At 42.0% G+C, this 12,657-nt stretch overlaps 1 protein-coding gene across 1 annotated transcript in view; it reads left to right on the top strand.

Annotated features, from left to right (window-relative positions):
* The window catches only part of LOC122927339 (low affinity immunoglobulin epsilon Fc receptor-like), a 94,707-nt gene that overhangs the window by 27,379 nt on the left and 54,671 nt on the right, over positions 1–12,657 (top strand). The window contains exons 8-9 of the mRNA XM_044279089.1: positions 3,856–3,927; positions 5,330–5,383. Coding sequence (XP_044135024.1) covers positions 3,856–3,927; positions 5,330–5,383 — 126 coding nt within the window. The remainder of the gene's footprint in view (positions 1–3,855; positions 3,928–5,329; positions 5,384–12,657) is intronic.

Below are 12,657 nucleotides of genomic sequence, written 5' to 3' on the forward strand. Positions count from 1 at the left end.
TGCACAGTCGGACACTGGCAGCACTGATTGGATAGTGTCAGACTATGCAAGGACCCCCAACTGGTGACACCCAGCTGGACCTTTATTGCAAACTGTTAGAAATTACTTCATAACTTCGAGCAGGAATAATAAAAGAATGGCGCTACATAGAGTCATAAGAATAGAGGCTCCAGAATTGTTATTACATGGGGAATGTATGTAGCTACTAAAACAGACATGTCAGGAAAGGCGAGAGGTCCTCTTTAAAGGTATTGTCCAAGGCTTAATACTAGGTCATCAATATCAGATTGCTGGGGTAGATTCCCCTTGCCAATCAGCTGTTTGAAGGGGTCATGGCACCCGTACAAGAGCTGAAGCCTCTTCGTAATATACCAAGCACAGCGCTGTGCATTGTAGAGTGGCTGTGCTTGCGCTTGGTATCTGAGCTACAGAAAGGCCAGAAGCCCAATGGACGTCCCAGGAGTTGGACCCCCACCTGATGTGTCTGTTAAATTAAATGGACCATCATCTATTAGTGAAAGGAGAGAGCAGTTGCAACGAGCATCTCTCATTTGGAGGACTCAGACAACTCATTGATTTAAATGGAAACTGTGTAATACTTCATTTCCAGACCTTTTCTTGGCAGACCTTTTCATTCCATGTTTTGTTTTGTTTTACATTGCAGTTTTATATTGAAGACATGAAAACAGTGAAGGAACATATATGGGATTATGTATTAAACAAAAAACAAACCAGAATATGTTTTATATTTTAGATTTTTCAAAGTAGCCCCCTTTTGCTTTGTTGGCCGATTTGCACACTCTTGGCATTCTCTCAATAAGTTTCATGAGGTACAACCCTGGAATGCTTTTCCAACCATCTAGAAGAGGTGCCAGCGGTGCTGAGCACTTGTTGGCTGCTTTTCCTTCACTCTGCGGTCCGACTCATCCCAAACTATCTCAATTGGGTTAAGGTCAGATGATTGTGGTGGCCATGTCATCTCATGGAGCACTCCATTATGCTCCTTCTTGGTAAAATAGCCCTTACATACCCTAGAGGTGTGTTTGGTGTCATTGTCCTGTTCCAAAACAAATGATGGCCCCACTAAACTCAAACCAGATGGGAGAGCATGTCACTGCAGAATGCTGTGCTAGTCATACTGGCTAAATGTACCTTGAATAAATCACCAACTTTGTCACCTGCAAAGCTCTCCCACACTATTATATCTCCTCTTCCATACTTCATGGTGGGAAACACATATGTAGAAACAGTGTGCTCACCTTTTCTTCATCTCGTGAAGCCATGACGGTTGGAACCAAACATCTCAAATTTTGACCCAGGTTTCCACCAGTCTAATATACATTGTGCTTCTTTGTCCGAGCAATTCTTTTCTTATTCTCCTTGTTCCTCTTCAGTAGTGGCTTCATTGCTGCACTTCGACCACAAAGGCCAAAATTCTCACAGTCTACATTTGATCTTTAAGTTGTGTCTGGTATGTGATCTCTGTGAAGCATTTTTGTAGTAATTAATTTGAGGTGGTGTGTTAATTTGAAATTTCTGAGGCTGATAACTGTAGTGAACTTCTCCCCTGCTGCAGAGGTTACTCGTGGTCTTCCAATACTGAGGCGGCCCTCATGAGAGCCATATTTTTGCTATAGCATATGATAGTTTTTGTGACTGAACTTGAGGATACTTTCAAAGTTCTGGAAATTTTCTGGATTGATTGACCTTCATGTCTTAAAGTAATGAGGAAACATCGTTTCTCTTTACTTAGTTCAGTGGTTGCCATCATTTGGATTAGAACTGTAGAAGAATAGGGCTAAACACTGCATGAAACCAGGCCTGGATTGGCCCACCGGGGTAAAGGTGAATCCTCCGGTGGGCCCCTGAGCAAAGTAGACCCCTAGTCTCCCACCTCCTTCACAAGTAGCACATGACACAATATAGTTACTGCACTAGATATAGATAGGCATTGTATGGCACCAAAACCAGCCTATGTTCATATAAGATACTGGGTAGATAATTTAAGAAACTACCCAGTTATTATTTTTGACGCAGTCAGGTGGCTGAGATGACTTCTAGGTACAGAGGCCGCCAGCTTGTATCCTCTTTTTCCTGGGACCCACCTTCTCAATTACTTTGTAGGGACCCCCATAATCAATCATCTGGTAGCATCTTGCTGCTGTGTGAGCAGGTAATTTTAGAATTTATCCATATGGTGGGCCCTTAAAATAAATTTTACTGGTAGTCCCAAGAGTGTGCAAAGCTGTCATCAAAGGGGCTACTGTGAAGAATCTAAAATATAAAATATATTCAGGTTTGATTCCATATGTGTTCCTTTATCATTTTCATGTCTTCAATATGAATTTACAATGTAAAAATAAAAATAATACAAGAAAAGCCATGGAATAAAAAGGTGTGTCCAAATTTTCCACTAGTACTGCATGTTGTGTTTTTGGGACTATGAACACCCACGTTGTACAAAGCTGTAGTATGGAACCAAACCCACAGATGTTTATAAGGCACAAATGTAAGTCCATAGCATACTGATCGTATGGGACAAAAATGGTGGGACCAAAAAAATAGACCCCTGTTTCCACTTGTGTGGTTTGCACAGGATAATGCTTATTGGGCCTCATTCATAAAACTGCCAGTCATGTGGTTCACCTTGTGGAGGGCAGTAGTGTTGCTCTTGAGTGTGTCCAACATACAGGAATGTTTCTATCATTTACTTGCCCTTTACTCAAACCAAATCTCTATTCTTCGTGGGTTACACTCCCTTTAGTAATGCATCACCCCCCCCCCCCCCAAATGTACACGTGGGCCTCAGAGATCTGATGATGATATAGCATTAAGGTACATAAAGCACTGCTTTCTAAGAGTATACAGCCCTTTATGAGACACCTAGGAGATCTGCTAGCTCTTTTGAATGTCCAAGAGGAGGTCTATTCTTTTTTTAGGAGCCTCATCCACATACAGGACAATAAGCACTGTAGTGGAGGGCTATCTGTACACACAAGCTCATTCAAAGAAACCCACGGCTGTTTTGATGGTTGATTTCCCATTGGAAGGTCTAGAAAGTGGCTAACCCATGTGACTTGGTGAAGAAGTAGATCACAGAGGATCTGTGGTCAACCACAAAAAAAAAAAAAAAGAAACCGGACACCATATGTTCAGAAACCTGCCATTGTTGCAGTCATCTAGTAGAAGATTATGAGAAGCTTGAGGGAATTGGCGAAAAAATTATCTCAGAAGGCGCAGGTCAGCAGAACAGCATGTCGCTCGTAGCCATTTGCACCCATTGTTATACATCATGAATAGTGGTTCCATCTAACCGGGTGTGTTATTGCCACAGAACAATAGGTACTGGCGCACAGAAAATCCACACAGGCTGCACCAACAGCTACTTCATGATCCAAAAATTGTTTTTTGATGCACGGCTATGGGTACATGGATTGTGTGCCCAATAGTCTCTGATGGAAATGTGAACATAGCCATCATCAAGCAGTATACTTTCTTTAAGCAAGACTGTGGGGTTACCTGAAGGAAAGGATTTATAAAAGTGATCCCCAGACAGTGCCCACATTATCTCTAGAATATGTCATGTGGTGTTCCTCAACATAAGGTGGCACAGCTTTGTATAACCGCTGGCGGAAACCATTTCATAATGAGTAAGTACGTCATTCTTCCATTATCCTGTGTAAACCACCCAAGGGAAACACGCTTCTGTTTTTTTGTGGCCCACCTTGTATACCATTGTCATAGCGTATGATACAGATAGTATATGACGGACATAGCATAACAGTATAGTATACCATAGTCATAGCATATCCCAGTCCAGTTATTTCAGCAATACTCTAATATCTCCACCTTCAGATTTCCAGAAGAATTCTGAGGAGGAGCAGGGCAATCTAAAGACTAAAGTGGCCAATCTCAGCAATACGATGGGTAAGCCAATGTTCGTATGATTTTTCCTTTACTCTGATTCAGTTAGACATATCGTATGGTAAATGTCACAGACTTTAATACCATTTGGTTTATGTTAACCTAAACAAGTCCAATATCTTTATAGTTGTCCAAGCGTTTTTCGTGGTTGCTTGCAGTCACTATACGTTTAATGCATATACAGTATGTGGTAAGCTCCCACTAGTGGTGGCTGAAGTTTTTTTTTTTTTTTTTTTCCATTTACCTCTATCTCTACGCAGGAGATTTGGAGTTCTGTGTAAGCACCGACCACTGTAAAGATATCTGAAGAAATTAATCAGTCCACAGTCTTTGACCTAAAGAGGGTCTGTCTTCAGTTCTACTGAGCACTGAAGACTGCAGGGTGATGGGCAGTAACAGGGCACATGAACATAGTCAGGGACTTGGGTAGTGACAAGAGACAAGCTGGAAGGGTCTTCAGTGCTCGGTAGAACTAAAGACAGACTCTCTATAGCAATGCTCAGTTAAAGTGATGTTTAGAAGACTCTTTGCATGCTGTTTCCTAGTACAAAGAAAATCTTTCACTAATAAATTACATTACTGAAAATGAAATGACAATTACATGTTAAGGACCTTCAGAAGTTGCACAAAGCAGTTTTGTTGCAATTTTGGCATGACTTATGCTAAAAACAGCTGTAATAGTGCACAGTCTTTTAAAGGGCATCTGTCAGCAGATTTGTACCTATGACACTGGCTGACCTACAACATGTGCACTCGGCAGCTGAAGGCATTAGTGTTGGTCCCATGTTCATATGTGCCTGCATTGCAGAGAAAAATTAAGTTTTAATGTATGCAAATGAGCCTCTAGGAGCAACGGGGGCGTTACCATTACTCCTAGAGGCTCTGCTCTCTCTGCAACTGCTCCACCTCTGCACTTTGATTGACAGGTCCACATGTGATCACGTTTTCACTGCCTGGCCCTGTCACTCAAAGGGCGCATCAGTTGCAGAGAGAGCAGAGCTTCAAGGAGTAATGGCAATATCCCCATCATTTTTCACAGCAATGCGGGCACATACCGTATGAACATAGGACCAACACAGATATCTTTAGCTGCTAATAGAAAGATGCCCTTTAAGTCACAGGCCAGAGATCATTGCACAAAGCAGTTTTGCTGTGGTTGTGATCAAACCACAATTTGTATCAAGTATCTGAGCCACCCAAACGCCCATATTATAATCTGCCATTGCCTTGAGGGGTGGTATGTTAAGAAGAAGGCAATATACATAGGATATAATAAATTGCAAATTTATCAAAGAAAAATCTGACCTTGATCGGGGTGGTCTACTCAGAAGCGGTTCACTGTACCAGTTCTCTATTCATTGCCATACTCGCTAGCTGTGTGCTCATATTTTGTTTTATGTTGCAGGGAACTTGCAAGACACACTTATGGCCAACATCAAGCACACTAACAAGACATTGGGTACGTTGTAAACTTAGATGTATTACTATTGTTTTCATTCCTAGTGATGGATCTTGCTACTTGTAGTGTTTTATAGGTTCTCTTTACATTAGTCTTACTGAGCCTCTAGCTATCATCCCTGACAGTGTTGTTACAAGAGAATTTTCTAGACAGTTCCTTCAAAACACTGGGAAAGTTCTATGGCATTCCTCCCAACTGTCTTGGATCTGGCAGGACAGTCCCTTATTGCAGTGGCTGTCCGGCGGTCCCGGTATGGGGGAGGTATGTCCTGCTTTCTGGCTGCTGTTCCTGCGTTCATAGGAAGTATAAACAGCTGCCTGTAATGATGAAGCAAGACCCGGCCGTCCGCTCTCTGCTTCATCATTCCTCCTCCCTGCCGGCGCTCCACACTGCAGGTCTGGGTAAGGGGTGGGGCTGGGGGCGTGGCAGGGGTGGGGCCGGCCACAAGCTCCGTGTGTCCTGCTGCTTCTGGGGAAGGAGGTGAGTATGTGGAGTCTGTTTTATTTTATTTTCTACTGCCTGTGAAGGGGGCATTTTACTGGCCATATTACTGTCAGGGGACACTTTACTGGGCATATTGCTATCAGGGGGCACTTTACTGGGCATATTACTATCAGGGGGCACTTTACTGGCATATTACTGTCAGGGGGTACTTTACTGGCATATTACTGTCAGGGGGCACTTTACTGGGCAAATTACTGTCAGGGGACACATAACTGGGCATACTATTATAAGGGGCACATATCTGGGCATGACTACTGTGACGGGGCACCTATCTGTGCATAGCTACTGTGAGGGGGCACCTATCTGGCCATAACTAGTGAGAGGGGACACATATCTGGCCATAACTACTGTGAGAGGGCAAAAATCAGGGCATAATTGCTGTGAGGGAGCACATATCTGGGCATAACTACTGAGAGGGGGCAAATATCTGAGCATTGCTACGGTCAGGGGGCACATATATGAGCATACCTACTGTGAGGGTCACATATCTGGCCATAACTACTGTGAAGGGAGCACAATACTGGCATAACTACTGTGTGGTGGCATAAAGGGGGAATAATTACTATGTGGGGGCATTTAGGGGACTGGTTAGGATTAGGTGTTTAGTTATGTGGAAAAAATTTGCCGCACATAGTGTCCCTCTACCTTTGTTTCAAAGGTTGGAAGGCATGCTATGGGCGATAACATGGAACATATAATGTGGCCTTCCCCTTGTCTTTAAATATATACTTACTGTTTCAAAAAAGCAGGAAAATTATGAAAAGCTGAAAATTTAGACAGCATAAAATGGGACCGGCAGATGTGACTGTGTGATAGATTTGGAGCCTCTTGGTACATCTTGCAAGTTAAGGATTTTTTCACTTTTTTACACCAGATCAATGCTGGCTTACTTTTCCATAAAAAGTATTTTATTGTGAAAAATTTGTAAAATAAAGAGAAACTATACATATTTTTTTTGTTGTATAAATTTTTATTTGTAAAAGCATGGATACAAATAAACACGGCGCAGAGGAGAGTTATGACATTTCTCCCTGTACCACATGAGAATTAAACAATCAACATTAGTATGATACATGTATGATCGTAGACTGAAAATAAGACAGCACAATGTTTACTTATATGACTATTATTGGTCTAATAATAGGTAGCGAGAGTTCTAGCAGATGACCAAATTCCAAGAGAGAAACTTCACTTTTGGACTATGCTACTCAGACAGAGGATATATATACCACTTTGAACGTGTGCGACATGATTATATTGAGCGAATTGGGAGAGAAGAAATAGGAGATTCCCAATTTACCTGAATACTACCGATGGTTACCCATTCTTGAAACCTCTGTATGATTCCCAAGCAAGCCAGTTGGATCAAAATTTTTGAATAGTTCTGCATTCCCAGTTGGATATTTCCTCAAGCCTATATACCTGGTCTACTCTGGAGCACCATTTTTCAATAGAAGGGACTTCAGGTGACAGCCAGTGGAGCGGGATCAAGAATCTAGCTGCGTTGATCAATTGTTTATATAGGCCGTTATTTAGGATTCCATTGGTTTTAGGAAATAAGTTTAACAAAGCCAGCTCCGGTTGAGGTGCTAGTGAAGAAGAACAGACTTTATTGCATATTACAAATATCTGTTTCCACCATTCCTTTAAGGGAGGGCAATCCCACCAAATGTGTATGAAGGATCCTCGGGCTTTTAAGCATCTCCAACATGTGTCGGACGCTGATGCAGAATATAGAAAGGTTTTATCAGGCGTTTTATACCACCTTGTTACTACTTTATAACAGTTCTCTTGGATTCTAACACATCTTGATGCTCTATGTGGAGAGATCAGTATCTTATCTATTTCTTGTCTGGAGAATGTTTTATTCAGATCTCTTTCCCATAGTCTAATATACGCCGGGGTAAAGAGGGCATTTGGCATTCTTAATTTCTCGTATAACTGGGAAATTAGTCTGGTTGGATATTGTGTACTGTCTAAGAGGTTCTCTAGCCAGACCGGTGAGCGTGAGAGCTCCTTACAGGTTATATTTTGTTGAAGATACGCCTTTAGGAAAAGTAGAGGGGAGGTATTTGTGAGGTTATAGCTAAGTTTGGTTTTCAGGTCTATTAAGGAGTAAGAATGGGATTCGTTCAGTATGTCCCTTACACGAGTTGTGGAGTTTTTAAGTGAACCTATCACACTATCCAGCAAAGCTTTAGGTGCCAAATTCACAATATCTCTAATTTGCAGGGTTATGGAGGGAAAGGGTATACAATGTTGTGAATCGTTGAGCCCCTTCCAGACAGAAAATGTTGCTCTTATTAAGGAGGAAGCTGATGGGGGTAATGTTTGAACAGTTCTGTGACCTAATAAGTGTAACAATACAGCCTGGACCGCAGCGGCTCCCTGTGACGATACGCTGGTTTGCGCTCCAGCGTGGAACGCACCGGCCGTCTGCGATGATACGCTGGCTTGCGTTCCAGCGTGGAACGCAGCGACCGCCTGTGTTGTTACGCTGGCTTGCGCTCCAGCGTGGAACGCAGTGGCTGCCGGGCCTTCTGTGACTCCGCCCACTTACCATTCAGCCCTTAAATTGAAGACAGGTGCTAAGCAGGGTGTTCCACTAATGGAGTGCGCACCCTGCTAGCTCCATGGTATCTGAAGACTCTGTCCACATATCCAAACCTGGATGCCTAACTACATCGTGAAGGACTGTCTTCCTTCTTGCCACTGGCTATCTAGCCAGGACCAACTAACCGCAAGTATATGCCTGTTACCTGCTCTGATTAATGTCCTGGAACTCTGAACCTACTGCATAGTACATACCAAACTGTGGACATGCTATACTAACTCTGAACCTACTGCATAGTACATACCAAACTGTGGACATGCTATACAAACTCTGAACCTACTGCATAGTATATATCAAACTGTGGACATGCTATACTAACTCTGAACCTACTGCATAGTATATATCAAACTGTGGACATGCTATACTAACTCTGAACCTACTGCATAGTATATATCAAACTGTGGACATGCTATACTAACCCTGAACCTACTGCTTAGTGTATACTAAACTATGGACATGCTATATTAACTCTGAACCTATGGCATACTATATACTAAACTGAGGACATGCTATATACTAACCTTGAACCTATGGCATACTATATACTAAACTGAGGATATGCTATATACTAACTCTGAAGCTATTGCATACTAGATGCTAACTCTGAACGTTGCACAAGCTTATACTAACTCGTGACTCCTGTAATTCTGAGAGTCCCTCCTTACCATCAGTAAAACTAATTAGATGGATAGCGGTAAATGATTTTGTTACCCCAAACTCTCCGCCTAAGACTGAGAGTGACGCCTGGGGTACATACTGAGTAACCGCGAATCCCACAGCCAAACACAAGGGTGGTGGGATAATAGTGGAGGTCCATTGCTTCCGCAGTTGAGATCCTAACTGATCAACTAGGTGCGTTACAATAAGAAGGCTCTAAGGTTGTAACCCACCAAGTCTTGTTCCATAGAGACCCAAGACTTGTTGGGGGGTTCCCTCAACCAGTCTATTGCTCTGGCTAGAAGAACAGCCTTACCATAAATTTCGGGGTCAGGAAGAGCAATGCCGCCCCATTTTTTTGCTCTATTCAAAGCCTTGTAAGACAGTCTGGGTTTTTTATTAAACCAGATAAATGAGCTAAAAAGGGATCTTACCTTTTTATAGAATACGGAGGGGAGCTGAATAGAAAGAGTCTGCTGTAGGCAAGTCAGTTTCGGAAGAATAAATGAGGCCAAAATATTTTTCCTCCCAAACCACAAGAGAATTGGCAGTTCGAGATTTTTAATTATCTTGGTTATCTCCAATAACAGAGGGTCATAATTCAGAGCAAACCATTGGGATGGATCTATGCTAATTTTGACCCCCAAATATGTCAGGAAAGGAGCTGTCCAATTAAAGGGGGATGTTTGTGCTAGTTTATTTTTTGTTGAGGTTGATAGTCCTGAGCATATGATAAATGATTTACTATGGTTCACTTTAAAGTTGGAACAAATTCCATAATTCTCCAAATGTTGGTAGATACTAGGCAGCGCGGATTTTGGATTGCTGATCATAACAAGCATGTCATCCGCGAAGGCTGCAATTTTGTGTTCCTGATCTCCGAGGGTTATGCCTTTGATAGTAGAGTCATTTTTGATTTTTTGAAGAAGGGGTTCAAGTGACAGAACAAATAGCAGGGGGGACAGTGGACACCCTTGTCTAGTGCCATTTTTTATTCTGAACGGGCGTGACATTGTGCTATTAACTGAAATAGAAGCGGAGGCGTTAAAGTACATGGCATCTATGGCATGTAAAAAGGCGTGTGGAAAGTTCTGGGAAATGAGGACTTGCTTCATGAAGGACCAGTTGACTCTGTCAAAGGCTTTTTCGGCATCTGTGCTGAGAAGTGCCACTCGTAACGATTTTGTCTTTGCATAGTGTAAGATATTTAGGACTCTAGCCGTATTGTCCTTACCTTCTCTGCCTTTGACAAAGCCAACCTGGTCCCTATGAATAAGCGAGGGGAGAAATTTTGCCAATCTATTGGCTAATAACTTTGCGAGAAACTTGAGATCTATGTTAAGGAGAGAGATGGGCCTGAAGTTTGGGCACTGAGTATGGTCTTTGCCTTCTTTTGGGATAAGGATGATATTTGCCTTTGTCATATCAGCCGAAAGAGGTTTGTTCTCTAGGGACGCATTGTATATTGGAAGCATATGTGGGATCAAAGTATCGAGGAAGGCTAAATAATAAGGGGTTGTGAGCCCGTCTGGACCTGGGCTTTTCCCTTTAGGTGAGTTCATTATGACTTCTCTCAGTTCATCTTTGGTGAATGGGGCTTGGAGGGATGTTCTGGCTTCTTCTGACAGTTTTGAGAGTGAGAGATCTTTCAGAAAAGTATTGCCAGGGTTTCTACTTTGGGTGGCGTTCGTGGTCGGTTGGGGGGGGGGGGGGGTCTAAATTGTATAGGGCTTCATAATAGTTCCTAAATTGGGATGCAATTTTTGAGGGGTCGAAGATCAGGGATCCTGAAGCCTCTTTTAGTTTATGAACATAGTTGTCTAGTTTTCTGTTTTTGATTCTCTGGGTGACATACTTCGAAGCTTTATCGCCGTGGGCAAATACCTTCTGTTGGGAATGCAAGTAATATTTAGCTGAGGCTGTGTTTAAAAGATTTTTGAGAGATGTTCTAAGTTTATTAAGTTCCTCTAGATGTGAACTAAGAAGTGAACTCTTATGTAAACCCTCTAATTTTTTCATTTGTTCATATAGTAATTCCAGTTGTTTTTCCCGTTTCTTTTTAAGATAGGAACTTAAGTTAATACATTGGCCTCTGATAAAAACCTTGTGGGCATCCCAGAGAATCTGAGGTGATATATCTTGAGTGTTATTTAAATTAAAGTATTCCTCTAATAGAAGTTGAAGTCGCTCTTTGGTCTCTGGGGTCCCCAGTAGGGATTCATTCAGCCGACAAGGTTTGTTGTAATTCCTTTGTTGAGGTGCCGACACTGATAAGTAAATCGGAGCATGATCTGACCATAGGATAGATCCCATCTCTGCCTCAGAGCATAGCCCAATGTGATTTTTAGTGATAAATAAGTAGTCCAGGCGTTGATATGAGTTGTGGGCATAAGAATAGAAAGTACGGTATATTCCGAGGCCTCAGGGTGTAGTGTTCGCCATGTGTCTATTAAGTGTGAATTCCATAGATTGTTTGTTAAGGAGCTGAGAGCTTTTTGGGGAGAAACTATACATATTGAAAATCATCCTATTCATATGAACCCAGAAGATAAAATTTATACTGCAGGCATTTCTTAAAAATAAACAAATATTTCATTTGTTAAATTCCTGATTACTGGGAATGACAAAACATGGAGAGAATGGGACAAGAGGTTAGAGGGAATATGTAATCAGAAAGCAATTAAAAAAAAAAAAATTCTATGTCACTATATAAAAAAAAAATCCTAAAATCCTTCAGTTTTCACACTAGCCAGTAGGCCTAAAATACGTGGGCCTCAGAGATCTGATGATGATATAGCATTAAGGTACATAGAGCACTGCTTTCTAAGAGTATACAGTCCTTCATGAGACACCTAGGAGATCTGCTAGCTCTTTTGAATGTCCAAGAGGAGGTCTATTCTTTTTTTAGGAGCCTCATCCACATACAGGACAATGAGCACTGTAGTGGAGGGCTATCTGTACACACAAGCTCATTCAAAGAAACCCACGGCTGTTTTGCTGGTTGATTTCCCATTGGAAGGTCTAGAAAGTGGCTAACCCACGTGACTTGGTGAAGAAGTAGGTCACAGAGGATCTGTGGTCAACCACAAAAAAAAAAAGAAACCGGACACCATATGTTCAGAAACCTGCCATTGTTGCAGTCATCTAGTAGAAGATTATGAGAAGCTTGAGGGAATTGGCGAGAAAAAATTATCTCAGAAGGCGCAGGTCAGCAGAACAGCATGTCGCTCGTAGCAAGACATTTGCACCCATTGTAATACATCATGAATAGTGGTTCCATCTAACCGGGGGTGTTATTGCCACAGAACAATAGGTACTGGCGCACAGAAAATTCACACAGGCTGCACCAACAGCCACTTCATGATCCAAAAATTGTTTTTTGATGCACGGCTATGGGTACATGGATTGTGTGCCCAATAGTCTCTGATGGAAATGTGAACATAGCCGTCATCAAGCAGTATACTTTCTTTCAGCAAGACAAGGCATTTGCCATATGTCA

This window comes from Bufo gargarizans, chromosome 2, assembly GCF_014858855.1.
Source record: "Bufo gargarizans isolate SCDJY-AF-19 chromosome 2, ASM1485885v1, whole genome shotgun sequence".
Taxonomy (NCBI): Eukaryota; Metazoa; Chordata; class Amphibia; order Anura; family Bufonidae; genus Bufo; species Bufo gargarizans.